Source organism: Siphateles boraxobius, unplaced genomic scaffold, assembly GCF_051911475.1.
Source record: "Siphateles boraxobius isolate OS27281-9 unplaced genomic scaffold, OSU_SipBor_1 13, whole genome shotgun sequence".
Taxonomy (NCBI): Eukaryota; Metazoa; Chordata; class Actinopteri; order Cypriniformes; family Leuciscidae; genus Siphateles; species Siphateles boraxobius.
This window is the reverse complement of record NW_027508733.1, coordinates 14,393,358-14,412,081: the sequence shown is the minus strand read 5'-3', so window position 1 is coordinate 14,412,081 and position 18,724 is coordinate 14,393,358. Positions and strand designations below refer to the sequence as shown.

At 38.1% G+C, this 18,724-nt stretch overlaps 1 protein-coding gene across 1 annotated transcript; it reads left to right on the top strand.

The window, feature by feature from the left end:
* The first annotated feature begins 591 nt into the window (after nucleotides 1-591).
* LOC143735411 (uncharacterized) lies at nucleotides 592-18,122 on the top strand. Its single transcript, XM_077225532.1, has 3 exons — nucleotides 592-763; nucleotides 1,552-1,773; nucleotides 15,930-18,122. Exons 2-3 carry the CDS (start codon nucleotides 1,653-1,655, stop codon nucleotides 17,906-17,908), a joined length of 2,100 nt encoding a protein of 699 aa, XP_077081647.1. The 5' UTR covers nucleotides 592-763; nucleotides 1,552-1,652; the 3' UTR covers nucleotides 17,909-18,122.
* The last annotated feature ends 602 nt before the right edge of the window (nucleotides 18,123-18,724 follow it).

Sequence of the window (18,724 nt, the reverse complement as noted above, 5' to 3'; positions counted from 1 at the left end):
AAGGAAATAACAGTACAAATACCACCAGGAAAAGGAGAGGGAAAAGCACTCATTAAGAAGAAAGGTATTGAAATATGGCAGAAATGGTGGGAGGAAGACAGGAAAGGAAGGAGTTATTATAAAATACAAAAGTCAGTCAGTAATAAAAATTATATGGAAAGGAACAGGCGGGAGGAAATAATAATGACAAGACTGAGAGATCATACAGGTCTGAATAGCACCTTGTTTTTATTGGGGAAAAGGAATAGTGAAAAGTGTGAAAAGTGTGGGATCAAAGAAAATATTGAACATGTAATTTTGCATTGTATATTGTTTGAGTTGGAAAGACAGATATTTCATGATAGGGTACAGGAAGCAGGGTGAGAATGGAACCTGATGGGGTTATTGGGAACAGAAGGAAAAGGAAAGGGGACAAGAATCACCAGGAAGGCATTATTTAAATTTCTTAAAGACACTGGTTTGGTGAACAGAATATGAGAGTACCTTAATTTGACACCTAATCGGGTTTATAGTTGAGCGTTATGATGTTACACACTCCAGTACAGTAGGTGGCGGTATGCACTTCAAGTTGTTTGCAATCCGCCATTAACTAAGAGAAGAAGAAGAATTCTTAAGAATAGTAGGCAGTATGTACGGTGTATTATGCAGTAAGCAGTAAGTTAGTGTGCCATTACAGACAGTCGTGTTTTAATGATTTTCGCCTCGCACTGATGACGTCACCGCTAACGCTATCACTGCCGCGCCGATTCTCTTATGATGTGAGGTAAGCAGTTCACAATTCTGCGTATATTTATACAATTATTAAAAAACAGTCTGTCAAAGCAACATTTTACAGGGTAATTTCTGTATTGTTTTCATCTGGTACATAGGTATTTGTGCGGGGGTTTTTTTCTGCCGTCTGCTGACTGAAATAAACATTTAACAGTTATAACGTAGACTAGCAGGCAATGAGGAACTAAAGTTACATTAATTCATCTGTTTTTGTATGTTAGTCTGTATGATTATTTCGCTGTTTGGAGCAGTGAGGGGTTTGTCACTGAATGTTACCCGATAAAAAAAAAAAAGAGTTAAATGTATGATCTGTTTTGGGAATGAATGAGAATCGATCACGAGAATGACGATATTCGACACACAGGACCTTTTAAATCCACCACATAAATATTTATAAGCTGACAATTTTTTTACATTGTAAACATTAAAATATTTTTTTGGTCACGTAAATTGAACTGTATTTAGGTTCATATGGACATATGCTGCTGTATGGTAGTTATTATGACTGTGGTTAATGAAACGATAACTCCCTGATACGACTTAATAAGTGGGAGTGTCACAATAAACAATTGCCTCTTCATGTAAATATATATATAATTTTAAAAAATAGATTGACCAACAGACAAAATATAGATATTTAGAATATGTGGATTTGTTTTAAAACAAATTAAATAACTTTACATTTTGACAGTTGGATAAATAAAGACAAACAACATGTTTAAAGTTTAAGAATGAATGAAAATATTCATTTGATAACTCATTTATGTTTGTTTTTGGCAGCTCTGCTCCTCACCTTCATCGAAGCTTCATCCACAGCGTTTAAACCAATAAATGCTGGAATATACCCATTATTCTACAAGTGAAGAAGACCGAGTTTACAAATGAACGTTGAAAACATGAATGATCCAGAGCCCTGCAGAATAAAACAGGAAGATAATGAAGAACGAAGAGCTGATCCAGAACCCTGCAGAATAAAACAGGAAGACACGGAAGAACAAATAGGTTTGTGTTTATTGATTTTTCAATAAGGTTATAAAACCTCAAGCAGTTCATCAGATTTAGTGCAGTTAGAAAAGTCATAAGAGCTATGGAATAATCATAGTTAAAAGGGGCTTTTGCACTCCATAGTTATAAGAACTTACTGTAGGTAAATTTACAGTCATTATGGCTTACACGAACGTAAATAATGGAGAAAGAAAACGGATGCGTGTCATTATATTAAATCCGTGCATTCTGTCTTAGTGGCAGCAGCCTAATATTCCTGCTGCGGTCTGTTTCATTAATGTTAATAAAACAACAATAAAAAAAACAAAGAGAAAATCACTTTTGTAGCTTTAACAAAGATTCTTTATATTTAAATTATACCTTAAAGACTATGCCGTTAGTTCACAATTGATTATTCAATTTCTGTACCTGAACATTGTAAGAATTACCTTAAAAACATAAAGCAATGTTTATTTCGTTTGTATCTTTGTTATATTGTATTTATTTATGCTTGTAGTTTGTTTATTATTTGCTCTGCAGATTCACTCCCCTACAAAATCACCTCAATCATTCTAGAATGATTATTTCTTTCCAAATAGAGCTATTCAAGTCATCTAGGCTGCATTTACAATGCAGGACATAATGCACAGATCTGGGGCCTCATTTATAAACTTTGCGTAGGATTTGCGTCAGAAGTGGCGTACGGATGAAACATAGGACGTGCGTACGCACAGAAATATTCGGATTTATAAAACCGTGCGCACGCACATCCTACGTATTTTTCCCTTAATAAATCACAATCAATTATAAATGTAGCGCAGCTTCTGCGGCTTCATGTCACACCCATAGTTGCCCATAAATAGTCCGTGAAACGCCCACAAGTTAATATTCATCGATTGCGAAATCATGGCAAACACAGAGAGAAAATCAAAAAAACGTAACTTCACTCAATGTGAAGTAGAAGTTATCGTTGGCGAGGTGGAAAAGAGGAGAAAAATGTTGCATGGAGGGCACAGTGTGGGCATTACTAATGCCAAAAAGGCACTTGAGTGGCAAAAGGTTGCAGACGCTGTAAATGCTGTAGCCTCACAACCTCAGACTGTGGCCGAAATAAAAAAGAAATGGTCGGACATCAAAGTCGAGGCAAAAAAGCATCTAGCGCTCCATCGCCAGAGTGTGTCTGCCACGGGTGGGGGAAAGGGGACACCGACATTTAAAAAATACATTTTTACTATGAAAACTACTTTCCCCAGTGGACAAATAATACATCTATCTATCTATCTATCTATCTATCTATCTATCTATCTATCTATCTATCTATCTATCTATCTATCTATCTATCTATCTATCTATCTATCTATCCATCTATCCATCTATCTATCTATCTATCTATCTAATTAGCCTATCTATCTATCTGACTGACTATCTAATTGCATCTATATCTGCTCCGCCAGACGGACACATCGGCGAGAATATCAGTTTTGTACATTATTTCGTTCTGTTTATCATCTTATTTATGAGGATGAATTGTATAACATGCCAATATTATTGCAGAACATATTTCACTTTTCTTTTTGCAAATATGTGTTAATTTGCATTTCTGTTGCAGATCGATCAAACGGGTGTTCGTGTAGGCTGTTAATTGTAAGACTTGCTTTGTGAAGTCTTCGTGTTATTTATGAGAGGCAGTATTGCCATTTATTTTACACAACGGTCTACAGTTTCACACACTTTCACGTGTTTCTTCCATCTGCCGACGGTGTCGCCATTTCTCATTTCACCCGTTTTTGTGCGTACGCCTGGGTCAGAGCTTGCGTGAAGGACCGCACATTTTACCGTCAAGTTTGCTTTTTATAAATACCAATTATTGCGTAGAGAGCGGCGTACACCTTCTTTTGTGCGTGCGCAACGTTTATAAATGAGGCCCCTCATCTTTTCACCATTTCCGTTTTTTTCACCATCACCATTTTTTTTGCATTCACACCACCAGTAGGAACTCTGAAGTGACATATAAGCTGGCTCACAGCGACTCCATTTAAAGTGATAATTCACCCAAAAATTTAAATTCTGTCATTAAATACCCTAATTTCATTCCAAGCCAATAAACCCTCCTCTTTGGGTACAAAAATAAAGATCTTTTTGATGAAATCTGAGAGCTTTCTGTCCCTCCATTGACAGCTACACAACAGTTTGACTCTTCAAAAAGTTCAGAGATCCATATCCATAAGAGAAACTAATCCATATGAATTGAGTGGTTTAGTCAAAGTTGTTTGATGAACAGATCGTACATCGGTTGTGGTAAATAAAAATAATTTATGACAGAATTTAAAAATTTTGGTGAAATATCCCTTTAAGTGCGGCATTCAACAACAATACCAACTGGAGGATTGAGGATGTCATGATCACGGAGCTGTGTTTTTGTTGTGTGACGTGGGTTTTGTGATAACAGAGATTACATGATTGAAAGAGCTGAAAGGAGGGCTAAGAGACAAAATCTCTTACAACAACTTGCAATGCTACATATCATATAGTCTGAGTAAAGAACAAAACATACCAACAAGCAAGTAGTTCCACCAATAGTTATAGAAAATATAAAAATGTTGCTCAGGTGCGAAAGCCCAATATAGCTGCAGTACAGAAAAGCCATGCAGTTGCAAGTTACAGTGGAACATTGTTTTTGTGATTAAGTTGAGTTGAGGCTCAGGTATATAGTGTGAAAACATATGATGATTTATGTTGTACTTGCTCCTGTGGTTAAAGGCATTGATTTTGCCAACATTAAAACTTGCCCCTCCAAAAAGACAAGACATAATGTAATTTTTTAAAATCAACTGTCTTCTGTTGTTTTGACTCATTTTAAAACAAATTTAAAATAAATAATCTTCCAAAAGGCAATGCTGACATTTGATATAATGATTGCTATACATATTGTATCTATTACAAGTCTCAGAGTTGTTATCATCTCGGAAAAGCTTTGTGTTTATGGATGTGATGCCATCATGCAAAGATGAAATTCATGAAACTGACTTTTTCTATAAAAATCATTATTATAAGCTTACTATTTTACTGTTTTGAACAGTGTTTTTCTGAGCTCCAGTATCAGTCTACATTAGTCACACTGCTGTTTTAGGAAGCCAAACAATGAGAATATAATAATCATTTTAAATTACTATTACTATGACAGTGTTACACATTAAAAATAATGTTGGAAGGAAGAAGACTGGGTCGGCTTGATTGAGATTCTTGTCTTTATTTCACAATCAGGAAATCACACAAAAACCAATCCGTGCTGCGGGCGCTCCCAATAACTCAGTCCACCAGTTCTCTCCAGAGCTTTCTCACGCTTCCAATAACTCAGTCCACCAGTTTTTTCTCACGCTTCCAATATATCAGTCCACCAGTTCTCTCCAGAGCTTTCTCACGCTTTCCAATAACTCAGTCCACCAGTTATCTCCAGAGCTTTCTCATGCTTCCAATAACTCAGTCCACCAGTTCTCTCCAGAGCTTTCTCACGCTTCCAATAACTCAGTCCACCAGTTCTCTCCAGAGCTTTCTCACGCTTCCAATAACTCAGTCCACCAGTTCTCTCCAGAGCTTTCTCACGCTTCCAATAACTCAGTCCACCAGTTTTTTCTCACGCTTCCAATATATCAGTCCACCAGTTCTCTCCAGAGCTTTCTCACGCTTCCAATAACTCAGTCCACCAGTTCTCTCCAGAGCTTTCTCATGCTTTCAATAACTCAGTCCACCAGTTCTCTCCAGAGCTTTCTCACGCTTCCAATAACTCAGTCCACCAGTTTTTTCTCACGCTTCCAATATATCAGTCCACCAGTTCTCTCCAGAGCTTTCTCACGCTTCCAATAACTCAGTCCACCAGTTTTTTCTCACGCTTCCAATATATCAGTCCACCAGTTCTCTCCAGAGCTTTCTCAAGCTTTCCAATAACTCAGTCCACCAGTTATCTCCAGAGCTTTCTCATGCTTCCAATAACTCAGTCCACCAGTTCTCTCCAGAGCTTTCTCATGCTTCCAATAACTCAGTCCACCAGTTCTCTCCAGAGCTTTCTCACGCTTCCAATAACTCAGTCCACCAGTTCTCTCCAGAGCTTTCTCATGCTTCCAATAACTCAGTCCACCAGTTTTTTCTCACGCTTCCAATATTTCAGTCCACCAGTTATCTCCAGAGCTTTCTCATGCTTCCAATAACTCAGTCCACCAGTTATCTCCAGAGCTTTCTCACGCTTTCCAATAACTCAGTCCACCAGTTATCTCCAGAGCTTTCTCATGCTTCCAATAACTCAGTCCACCAGTTCTCTCCAGAGCTTTCTCACGCTTCCAATAACTCCGTCCACCAGTTCTCTCCAGAGCTTTCTCACGCTTCCAATAACTCAGTCCACCAGTTCTCTCCAGAGCTGTCTCACGCTTTCCAATAACTCAGTCCACCAGTTATCTCCAGAGCTTTCTCATGCTTCCAATAACTCAGTCCACCAGTTCTCTCCAGATCTTTCTCACGCTTCCAATAACTCAGTCCACCAGTTCTCTACAGAGCTTTCTCACGCTTTCCAATAACTCAGTCCACCAGTTCTCTCCAGAGCTTTCTCATTCTTCCAATAACTAAGTCCACCAGTTCTTTCCAGAGCTTTCTCACGCTTGCAATAACTCAGTCCACCCGTTCTCTCCAGAGCTTTCTCACGCTTCCAATAACCCAGTCCACCAGTTCTCTCCAGAGCTTTCTCATGCTTTCAATAACTCATTCCACTAGTGCTCTCCAGAGCTTTCTCACGCTTCCAATAACCCAGTCCACCAGTTCTCTCCAGAGCTTTCTCATGCTTTCAATAACTCAGTCCACCAGTTCTCTCCAGAGCTTTCTCATGCTTCCAATAACTCAGTCCACCAGTTCTCTCCAGAGCTTTCTCATGCTTCCAATAACTCAGTCCACTAGTGCTCTCCAGAGCTTTCTCATGCTTTCAATAACCCAGTCCACCAGTTCTCTCCAGAGCTTTCTCATTCTTCCAATAACTAAGTCCACCAGTTCCCTCCAGAGCTTTCTCACGCTTCCAATAACTCAGTCCACCAGTTCTCTCCAGAGCTTTCTCACGCTTCCAATAACCCAGTCCACCAGTTCTCTCCAGAGCTTTCTCATGCTTTCAATAACTCAGTCCACTAGTGCTCTCCAGAGCTTTCTCATGCTTTCAATAACCCAGTCCACCAGTTCTCTCCAGAGCTTTCTCATGCTTTCAATAACTCAGTCCACCAGTTCTCTCCAGAGCTTTCTCATGGTTCCAATAACTCAGTCCACTAGTGCTCTCCAGAGCTTTCTCATGCTTTCAATAACCCAGTCCAACAGTTCTCTCCAGAGCTTTCTCACGCTTCCAATAACTCAGTCCACCAGTTCTCTCCAGAGCTTTCTCATGCTTCCAATAACTCAGTCCACCAGTTTTTTCTCACGCTTCCAATATATCAGTCCACCAGTTCTCTCCAGAGCTTTCTCACGCTTCCAATAACTCAGTCCACCAGTTCTCTCCAGAGCTTTCTCATGCTTCCAATAACTCAGTCCACCAGTTCTCTCCAGAGCTTTCTCACGCTTCCAATAACTCAGTCCACCAGTTCTCTCCAGAGCTTTCTCATGCTTCCAATAACTCAGTCCACCAGTTCTCTCCAGAGCTTTCTCACGCTTCCAATAACTCAGTCCACCAGTTCTCTCCAGAGCTTTCTCAGTCCTGGCTGCTCATGAGTCTCAGTCAGTCCCTTGCTGCCGCTTCTCATCTCCCAGGTTGTTTTATACGGTCTCTTCACACCAATTACTGAAACAAGACAGGTGTTTGTCATTTGCACTTGTTCTACTTTCACTGCGCTTGTCTCCCGACTCTCTCTCCCGTCACAGGCCTCGCTGAACCACGCCCCCCTTGCCACAGACAGTAATAGCCATATATTGTAAAATAAATGAATATAAAGTATATCATTTTACCTACAATGGGAAATTACAATACTTTTGTCTTAATTTCCACACTTATTATATACTTATATATAATTATTATTTACAAGATATAAACCATGAAAACGGATTTACAAACATGTCTTGTTACAAATCTAGTGAAATGCTGTAATTATCTTCCTTTTTTTTTATTATGCAGATGTGAAAATAAAGCACAACTGGGGCCAACTGCGTTCCTCAATGCATAGTAAACTCATAGCACATTCAGAGATGGAGTTCACTGCATTTTTTCACTGTGAACTAATCTGCTCTGAGCTGTGGAAAATACAGGATCACAAGCTGATTGCCTGAGCAAAGTGCACACTTCACTTTGAAACATGCAGCGCAAGCACACTATATACTAATTTATACGGCTGCCCCTGACTAAAGATTTCTCTATTTGACTAGTAGTCGTCCATTCAAGCCATATAGCCAATTTCACCCTTAAGCTCACGCATAAAGCACCCGGGAAAAGTAATGATTATGAATGTGTCAGCAAGGAAACAAATTTTATTATTTATTAATAAACTAGTGTTTTCTTATTCAGTGTCGCTGCAAAGATGAAGTTGACAATGTTGACTCGCCTTCTCCGCTGTATGCCTAGTGAACGCGCTATAGAGAGAAATGCACCTTTAATATAGATTGCGTAATCAGAAAGTATTTGTTTTGCGATTTTAATTGGTTTGTCCAAAAGTAGACATTTTAAGCTTTCTATATTTCTAATTTCTATGAGGCAAGCAGTCTATACGCTGAGTTTGGATAATTTTTGTGACGCGCTCCAGTTCACGGAGACTGAGACGGCAAAAAGTGCATCCTGTTTGTTTTATTTGTTACCACATCACAACATTTTGTTGTTATTGTGAGTTTACACTTTACAATTAAACCCTTTTAAATTGTTTCAAATAGTGTATTACTCTTCTCTTTAAGACCAAAAACGACAGAGTATTTTTAAGTTGATTCCGTTGTTATTAGGAAAAAATGCATGTGATGCGCCGGCACCTCCATGTCATGCAGAAGTGCGCTATACATAGCTTCCACACTCCGCATAAACACTTGGATATGCAGCTAACAATATTGTACATTTATGTAGGTTAACGTTAGCACGAGCAGCCATGTAAAGTTGCCACTACTTGCATGTTTCAAATAGGCCATATTAGATGTTGATGGATCATTGTTATGTTTTTTTTTTCTGTGATTAACTGACAATTAAAAGTAAGCCTCTTCCTTGTCGACTAACGTTTAATATACTATTAGGGGGCAGCCTTACTTATTTATCGCAGTTGTAGTAAATTAGCTCTATGAAATATTAATAATCAATAATAACTTGTTATAATGATTATGAATATTTGGATCAGTTAATAGAATTGAGTTATAAATATTACCATCAACCCCACCTGTTGGTCCCATGAACACTCAGCCTTAATTGTTTATTATTTCTAAGAAATATTCATTTCCGGGTAAGGGAAATGCATTTTTTACTGTACAGTACTACTAAAATCCTGTAGGCAAAATCTAAATCGTAAAGTAAACTTTGTTGCAAGCAGAGAATCAGAACCAAATACATATTGTGCACAAGTTTTATTAACTAAATCACAAACATAACTAAACTTAACACACATAAACGCATGCATAGGTAAAATGGTGAGTGACAGAATGGAACCGGAAGCAGGTAATGAAACTATGGAAAATATCCATTTAACTATGAAAAGAACCATCAACTTATCATTGTCAGAGTACCTCATTAATTCGATACTTGCATGGCCTTTGCAGTGGAAACAATTGTTAAAGTTCTTAGAAAAGGATGTAGGGATGGCGAAAACTAAAAATTTTCTTGACCGACCACCGAGCCTCATTAGCCGGTTGAAACCGGTTAACCGATTAGTTTAAAAAAATATGCCACGCTATTTGAAATAACAGCCATTTCGAGCCGCGCATGCAATTTCGCAACTCTGTCGCATCTCTCTCTGCCTCCCGCTCACACACACACACACGCACACACACACTGCCCCGGCGCCGCGCTTCCACTCACGTCACTTTTTTAAAATCCCCTACAGCGCGAAACATGAGTCCCGCAAACGCGGGGCCGAGGAGCTTGTATGTAATCGGAGGACAAATGGCTCCTTAGTTTTGAAATGGTTTGGGTACAAGGTGATAGCGTTGAAAATAAAGGCGTTGGTCTAGCGTTAGAAGCTTATTTGAAACATTGCAGCGGCTCATTTAAGAAAATGACAGCTCCGAAGAGACTCCGATTAGTTTGAGGTAACGTTAGTGCTAACAATAATAAAGAAAGATGATGATCATCATCACCTTATCTGTTACCACTGAAATGTAGATGTAATGTATTTCTACAGTATTACTACTGTATTTAAGCACTGTATCACACAAGTTGCAACTTACTGACATTCTTTTTGGTGAAATGGTCCCACACACTAACGTTACGTTTCTTTGCACGCTTCATCCTGTCGTCTGCCCTGGCTCTAAACTCGAGTGTTTTAGCCTGTAGCCTTTACTTTTCGCAGACCTCGTGAGCGCACGAACCCAAACGCTGTGACCTCACGCCAAATGTTTTTATTGGTTTATTAAGTACAAACAGGCGAGTTATGAAAAATTGAGTGTGAGGGATTTGTTCACTTCACACAAAAATATCTTTGAATAAGATGGCTAACTGTAGTAGCGTTTAGTCTAGGGCTGCAACAACTAATCGATAAAATCGATTATTATCGATTATGAAAATCGTTGTCAACGAATGTCATTATCGATTAGTTTAGTTGGTCTGCTTACGTCACGGGGAGCGTTTACTGGTACGCACACACACGCAAGGTCTCTCTCCCTCAGGCGCTCTGCCGAGCGCGCGCGCTACACGGTTTGGAGCAGTCTCTGTCTCGCATGCGCGCTCTTGCTTGCGCGCTCTAGATTTGAACTAATTCGCGGGCATCAGGGAGCCGCAATCAATATGCGGGAGACTCCCGGGACTTCCGGGATGTCTGTATTTTGTCTCGAGCATCAGGTTGTGCAATCAGTTCGCTCGCAACGTAAGTGATGGATTAAAATAGCGCTACCGCAGAAATAGGTTAAATTAAAACGGTCTTTACAAAGCGAAGCATTAAATACAAAGGCAGTTAATAACAGCAGCAGTAAAATATTGTTTTTTAGTCACTGTACTCACTGGTTTTCAGCAAATGCTTGTGCACTAATGCATAATTTCCCCTGTCCTTTACTCAAGCCTGTTAGCTTGCTGGGTAACGTTACCTCCATTCCGTTCTCTTTTTATAGCATTTGTCTACTAAGTTTTAATTGTTTTTCAAACGCGATCTACTGCGGCCCTACATTCACACAATTGTTTTCAGTCTTTCTATATTTATTTAATCAATTTATCCTTGTATTATATTCTTTTATATATTATATATATAATATATATTATATTCTTTATCCTTATATTCCTTATATATAATTAATTTTAAATAAAAATTAAATGAATTATATATTTTAGATGTTTTTAGTTTGTTTTTAGTTCAGATATTCACATCTGAACAACATGTCTGTGTAAATTTGTTTTAACAAAAATTGTGTTAAAACATAATATGTTGGATATCATTTTTTTAACAATAATCATGTTTGTCAACTTGCCATCAGCAATTATCATTAAAAACAATGCAAATATTGATATTAGTAAAACTCAATGTGTGGCTTTTGCACTTTTTAAAGTACACTTTTACACATAAATACCCTGATTTACGGTTTTATTTAGTTATAATAAAAAAAATCTAATTTAATTTCTATCCGATTAATCGATTAATCGAAAAAATAATCGTCCGATTAATCGATTATCAAAATAATCGTTAGTTGCAGCCCTAGTTTAGTCCACTGTCTATAATAGCCTAATTTAGAGATCACTTTTTTTTTTAACCGACTACCGACAACTTTGATCGGTTAACGTTGAGACGGTCAACCATCGGTCAAACGGTCACCGGTTAGCATCCCTAAAAGGATGTTGATGGCTCCAAGAGTGTCAAACGTTGAAGTTGCAATCGTTTTCTTCTCCGTTGGATGAAGAACATTTGATGAACTTGCATGGTTAGTTCGACTCTGTTCTGGTTGAAAGTTCTCTCTTTCCATGAGCACATGGCTGGTTGTGAGTCAAGGCCTGCTGCCCTGGGGCCTGCTGAGGCCATGCAGGACAGCACAGCACAGCACCCCTAACGTACCGAGAAGGCCAAGAGAGCGGAGGGCTTGCATATAGGCCATTTAAAGCCTGACAAAGGTCCCACCTTTCAGGGTTAGCTCAACCAATAAGAAAAGAGGAATTTCTAAGCGGGAGATTTCTCTGTGGGGAGGATTTATGACGCTGTCTCAAGTGTGCTCATTTGCATGTGCAGCTGGATTTGTTTCTGATGATGAAACTAAGAAAGATTCTTGTAATACTAATATGTTGCGCAGCAATCGGCATATCATGTACAACATCGGTTCCCAACAGGGGGGTCTCGGCCCACCAGGGAGCCTCAGCGAACTCTTTGGGGGATCGCATCATATTTTCGAAAAGTGTTGAACAGTGAGCATTAAAGCAGCAGTCCGTAACTTTTTTTGTGTTCAAAATTAACTAAATTTATATAATGAGCGAGTACATAATTAATCCATTTTCCAATCTGTGTTTTGTCTTATCCTGAGTCACTATGGTACACCATAAGTGTTTATATAGGAGGATTTTTTTGACATCTTTGTACGCATGCGCGAGTGGTTGTGTGGCAACAAAACAAACAGTATGGCGGGCTATAAAGACGCGACGAGCACTTTCAAGAGAGTTAGTGGGCGAAATCCACAATATATAAGCACTTTAACCTCTGAAGACCAGAGGAGGTTTGGAGACAAGCTCAAAATTTGTATTGGTGACAAAATCGAAGATATATAAGCACTTTAACATCTGAAGACCGGAGGAGGTTTGGAGACAAGCTCAAAATTTGTATTGGTGACAAAATCGAAGTTATTCAAAGCCCATATGAGATCTGGGATGACAAAAAAAACGTTGGTCCGACTCGCCCGTGTCTTGGCCACCAATCTGCTGGGGAGACATTTATTCTTATTTAATAGAAACCCCTTGACCCTTCACTCATGAAAGATTAAAGGCTTTCAAAAGTCTGGAGGCCTATGATTATTTTGTTTCTCGAAAAGTTGGGCCGATCTTTTCTGCCAAACAAAGCAGTGATAGTGCTAAAAGCAGAGGTTAGACCTGGCCAAGCAGAGTCACAGCGTGATTCGCATCTCCCGTGGGTGATCGCCAAAGAGAACGGCGAAATAATCACTGCTCACTGTGACCGCAAAGCCGGGTAAGTCTTCATTGATCAGTGTTCTTATTTATTTATTTATTGAAAATGTAGTGACTGTTGTACCAATTCAATTGTGTTCAGTGTGAGACTTTCAATGGCATGTCATTTCTCCTTCTTTCAAATCCAGTTTTGGAGAAACATGCAGTCATGTAGCAGCTTTAATGTTTAAAGTAGAAGCAGCTGTCAGGATAGGACTTACAAATGCTGCATGTACTAGTGAGGCTTGCAGGTATCAAAGCACAGCTACAGAATGTAATATTTTGTTATTCTGATTAGATTAACTAGATATGGACACTCTTGTCAATATGATTTAGGTTAAAAAAAATCAGAAGGTGAAAACAAATGACTCGGTTGATTTGACTCTTTTTTTTTTCAATCTTCTATAAATACATAGTCACTAAGACCATGAACAAAATGAGCCTCACAAACTCGATCAGAAGCTGCAGGAATCCAGGCTTTCTTCGGAGCCTCCAGGTTCAATCGCCTAATTGCACGCAACCATTTCTTTCGTTTTTCGCGATCCTTTTCGGAGGGAATTCGAAAACTTTTTATCAGGCAAGAGTGAACCATCCTCTTCTCTAAATCCTCCTCCAAACATGCAAAACAATCAAATTACAGGTATCTAGCGGTGTTTCCTGCCACACGATCCCCATGATGCAACGCGACAAACATAAACAATGACGTCACAAAAGATCCGCCTATTGGGACAGCTCCGGCTACAATGTTCTTCCGCAAGATGCGTTATTCTGTTAATAAACGCATGATTATTAATCGTTAGAGCGCAAACGATCATATTACATTAGCTCATTTTATTCACGATCCCCTGGCTGACCAAAAAAAGGGTTTTCAACGAGGTCCCAGACACCAGTCATTTTGTAATAGCTTATAATTAATTTTTTTCCCCCTTACACACCAGTGTGAATACTGATATTTTTGTTATTGGATTTCAAATAGGGCCAATTAATAGGCTACTCCTAGGCTTACGTATTTAAATTACAAATGGCCGACTGATGTTTTTGCTATAGTATTTTCAATATTATACACTATTATTTGTGCAGAAACATATCTGGTTATAGTAATAAACATACTGTTTGTTTAAAAACAAAACATTTAGTCATCCTTGCCGCAAGCTTACAAGAGCGACAATATCATTAAATATGAAGAGGGGCCCTAACATATTTTATAACCACTGATGTACACAATCATTTCGATCTTCAAAGTACCAATTTATGGAGACCAAACATGGTATAGGTGACCATTGATTCTATTGTAAAATACACAGCATCAACAAAATAATAGTATTAAAAGACATTACACAAGGCAGTAAATAATTCACAAAATGTTCTGGGATGCATGCTCATTTATAGATCAGTTCAATAAATGAATAAATGAATGCAGTAAAGTCTGTTTTAATGTCTGTAGGACCTATGGCTGAGGTCCTGACCACATGACCACATTTTTCACAGCAATAAATACATCTTTTCTGATCTTGGCCCCGGCGACTGAAACCTTTCCTGGTCTCTTGTCTCTTTTGGGGGGATGTTTCATTCCTAAGAGTGGGCTTTGAAGCTTATTTGTTAAATGTAACAAATAGTTTCGTGTCTGATTGTCTCAGTTGTTACACAGTCTTTTGGTTTTTGATAAGGGCACAAAGCCATATAACAATTTTAATTTTTGTTTGTTTGACAGATACTTTTCCAAAGCAACGGTGCAAAACAACGTCAGAAAAACATTTGTTTTTATGAGAGGTTTTTAAATATTTTTGGATCATTAAGAAACTGGCGTCAAACATTAGACTTTGACATTGGCGGTTCACCACTTGTTTATTTTAAACCAAAAACTCTTCTGTATATTGCAGCTTTAAAGCAAATAATATCTGGATTACTTTCCATGAACTGTGTACAAAATTGAGCCTAAAATTTAATTTAATATTCTTTTACTTTTGGTTTTCAACTAATCAAAGGAGGTTTGAGAAATAATACTGATGGCAAACATCAGGAAGTCTGACTAAATATTTGTCTTAACTGTTTTATTTTACCTTTATTTATATCTGGGTGTAGACTCGGAATTAAGCCTTTTCCCTGTTATTATTGGATTCACGGGACTGGACACCAGTTATCTTGCCAAGGAAAAATCTTTATTCATATTTGTCAGGAGAGAAACTTGAGCAGATGTTGTATTCATGCCAGTCTAATATGTGTTTACGTGTTTCTCTAAGGTGGTACAGTAAGATTGAGCTTATATACATCACAGAGAGACTTACAACTTCCTTGTAAGGTAGAAAAACATATTGCTTATGTTTAAAAATGAAATGTATACCTAATGCACATGGTATAATCCACTTCCCACATTAAGAAAGTTTTTCTCAGTGTATACAGTACATTAGTGGTATATAGAAATGGCACAGTTGAAAGATTCCTTTTCTTGCAAAGAGCATACAAACTGTACACATTTGAAATCTCATCATCATTGGAACTCATTGCTAAGTGAACATTGCATACCTCTAAGCAAAATATAACACTACCAGCTCTCTGCTCAGCACACATGCACAAACATAGTCTGACTTCACAAAATACATCATGAAATTATTATGAAAATGAATAAAGAAAAAAAAAAATAACTAAAAAAATAACATTAAAAAATAACATTTTAATCTTAACTGGGTCACAATTTTTGTAACATTTTACAACCTTGACGTGTAGTAGGTAATCAAACATACAGTACTCAATAGTTCTCATAAATGTACCAAATTCAAATGAATGCATCAAAATGTTCATACTTCTACTATGTCAGGTCACAAGTAATTTTCCTTTCACATTTCTCTCTTTGCATGCTTTACTGAAAAGCAAACTTTTGATACTTTTTTACTTTCATTTTTAGACCTGATACAAGAGAACAAGGAAATTGTAGCACTGATTGAAGTGGGGGAGAAACATCGTGTCAAAACTGAAGAAAAATCCTTGAGTCCCTCATTGAAAAACAACGCCAAAGTATGTTTCAATTGCCCTCAGTGTGGAAAGAGTTTCTCATGCGAGCACAATCTTAATATTCACATAAAATTTCATCGTGGAGGGAAGCCATACGCATGTGATCAGTGTGATAAGATTTTCACAATAAAAGGAAACCTTAATGAACACATGAAAATCCACACTTGGGAAAAGACGTACACATGTGGTCAATGTGGGAAGAGTTTTGCGCAAAAAGAAAACCTTGAGGAACACCGGAAAATACACATTGTAGCGAAGCCGTACTCATGTGATCAATGTGGGAGGAGTTTTCCATATCAAGGAAACCTTAAAGATCACATGAGGGTCCACACTGGAGAGAAGCCACACACATGTGATCAATGTGGGAAGAGTTTTGCACAAAAACGAAATCTTAATGAACACATGAAAATTCACACCGGAGAAAAGCCATACAATTGTGATCAATGCGGGAAGAGTTTCACACAAAAAGCACCACTAAACGAACACATGAAAATCCACACTGCAGAGAAGCCGTACACATGTGATCAGTGTGGGAAGAGTTTTACACAAAAAGGAGCCCTTATTGAACACATGAAAATCCATACTGGAGATAAACCGCACACATGTGTTCAATGTGGGAAGAGTTTCACTCGAAAAGTAGCCCTTAATGAACACATGAGAATCCACACGGGAGAAAAGCCGTACACATGTGATCAGTGTGGGAAGAGTTTCATAAAATCAAGTGTTTTCAAAGTACATCTGCTTACTCATTCTAGAGAAAGACTATACAAATGTGACCAATGCAGTAAAACATTTTTTAGGGCAGATTTCCTGAAGGATCACCTAAAAGTTCATACAAAGGAGAAGCCTTATGTCTGTTATTTGTGTGGAAAGAGTTTTAGTCAGATGGGTTCATTAAAACTACACCAGAAAAGACACAGCGGTGTGAAGGATCATATTTGCTGTGAGTGTGGGAAGACTTTTTTTACTGATGGTGCACTGAAAGTGCACCAGACTGTTCACACTACAGAAACACCTTACAAGTGTTCATACTGTGACAAGAGATTTAAACGGTCAATGTATCTGAAAATACATGAGAGGATCCACACTGGAGAGAAGCCACATGCATGTGATCAGTGTGGGAAGAGCTTCAGACTAAAAGGAAACCTTAAAGAACACATTCAAATCCACACTGGGGAGAAGCCTTTCACATGTAATCAGTGTGGGAAGAGTTTTGCACAAAAAGGAAACCTTAACGTACATATGACAATCCATAGTGGAGCAAAGCCACACACATGTGATCAATGTGGGAAGAGTTTCACACATAAAGGAAACCTTAACGTACACATGACAATCCATAGTGCAGCAAAGCCACACACATGTGATCAATGTGGAAAGAGTTTCAAAAAATCAAGTGTTTTTAAATTACATCTGCGTACTCATTCTGGAGAAAGTCTTTTTAACTGTGACCAGTGTGGTAAACGTTTCTTTAGGACTCATGCCCTGAAGAACCACCTGAAAGTTCATTCAAAGGAGAAGCCTCATGTGTGTTCTTTATGTGGAAAGAGTTTTAGTGAGCCGAGTGGTTTGAAATTACACCAGAAAAGACACAGTGGTGTGAAAGATCATGTTTGCTCGGATTGTGGCAAGACTTTTTTTACAGATAGTGAACTGAAAGTGCATCAGACAGTTCACACTAGAGAACAACCTTATAAGTGTTCACTTTGTGATAAGAGATTCAAACGGTTAATATATCTGAAAATACATGAGAGGATCCACACTGGAGAGAAGCCGTATCACTGCCATTCATGTGGAAAGAGTTTCACTCAATTGACTTCTCTAATCTTCCATAAAAAAAATGCCTGTCTTAAAACACAATCGTCTTTATCTTGATTTTCACAGATTAATCATGATCCATTATTCAGCTTTTGCAGTTAGTTGAAATATTGAGTTTTATCTGCTAGAATGTTCTGTACGAATGATGTCAACTGATTATTACCCATTTGATTGTATGTACTAGTGTTTCTGTATCTTTAGTCAGTTCAGGGCTGGATCCTCTTACTCATTTTCTACGGCTTTTGTCTTCAGTAAACTCTGTCAACTTCAACTTTGACTCCTGGTCTTCATTGAGCAGTTTGGTTCTCTTTATGTGGTTTAACTGTAATTCCTACAAAGCACATTAATAATCATCCCAAATCATGGTCATGGCAAGCAAAGCTGGTTTGGTTAAGGCATTAAATCAAACATATTTTTTACATCTTAGAATTGTTTGTTTTTTAGAGACAATTCATAATAGTCTCAGTCGGAACTATAAAAATTAGCTGAATTTTGTAAGACCCGTCATTGTTATGATTCAGACTGACTAAACTAGCCTCTATCACTAATCAGACAGTAGCTGACAGAGAAAGAGCTTCTGTGTTTTACCACTTTGTGGCGATATGGAAAACATCCATACTGGTTCTTTCACTTTGCCTAATGGGCAGAAACCAATGATGATGATGATGAATTTTATTTATGATGCACTATACATTTGACATCAAATCTCAAAGTGCTTACAAAAACAAAAAACAAATACGCAGACACTTAGAAACTTAAAAATACTTAAAAGTACGCTTTTCTAAAAATAAAAGTTTTCAGTTCTTTTTTAAAAACATCCGTAGTCTTGTGAGCTCTGAGTTGTTCTGGAAGGGCATTCCACAGACGAGGAGC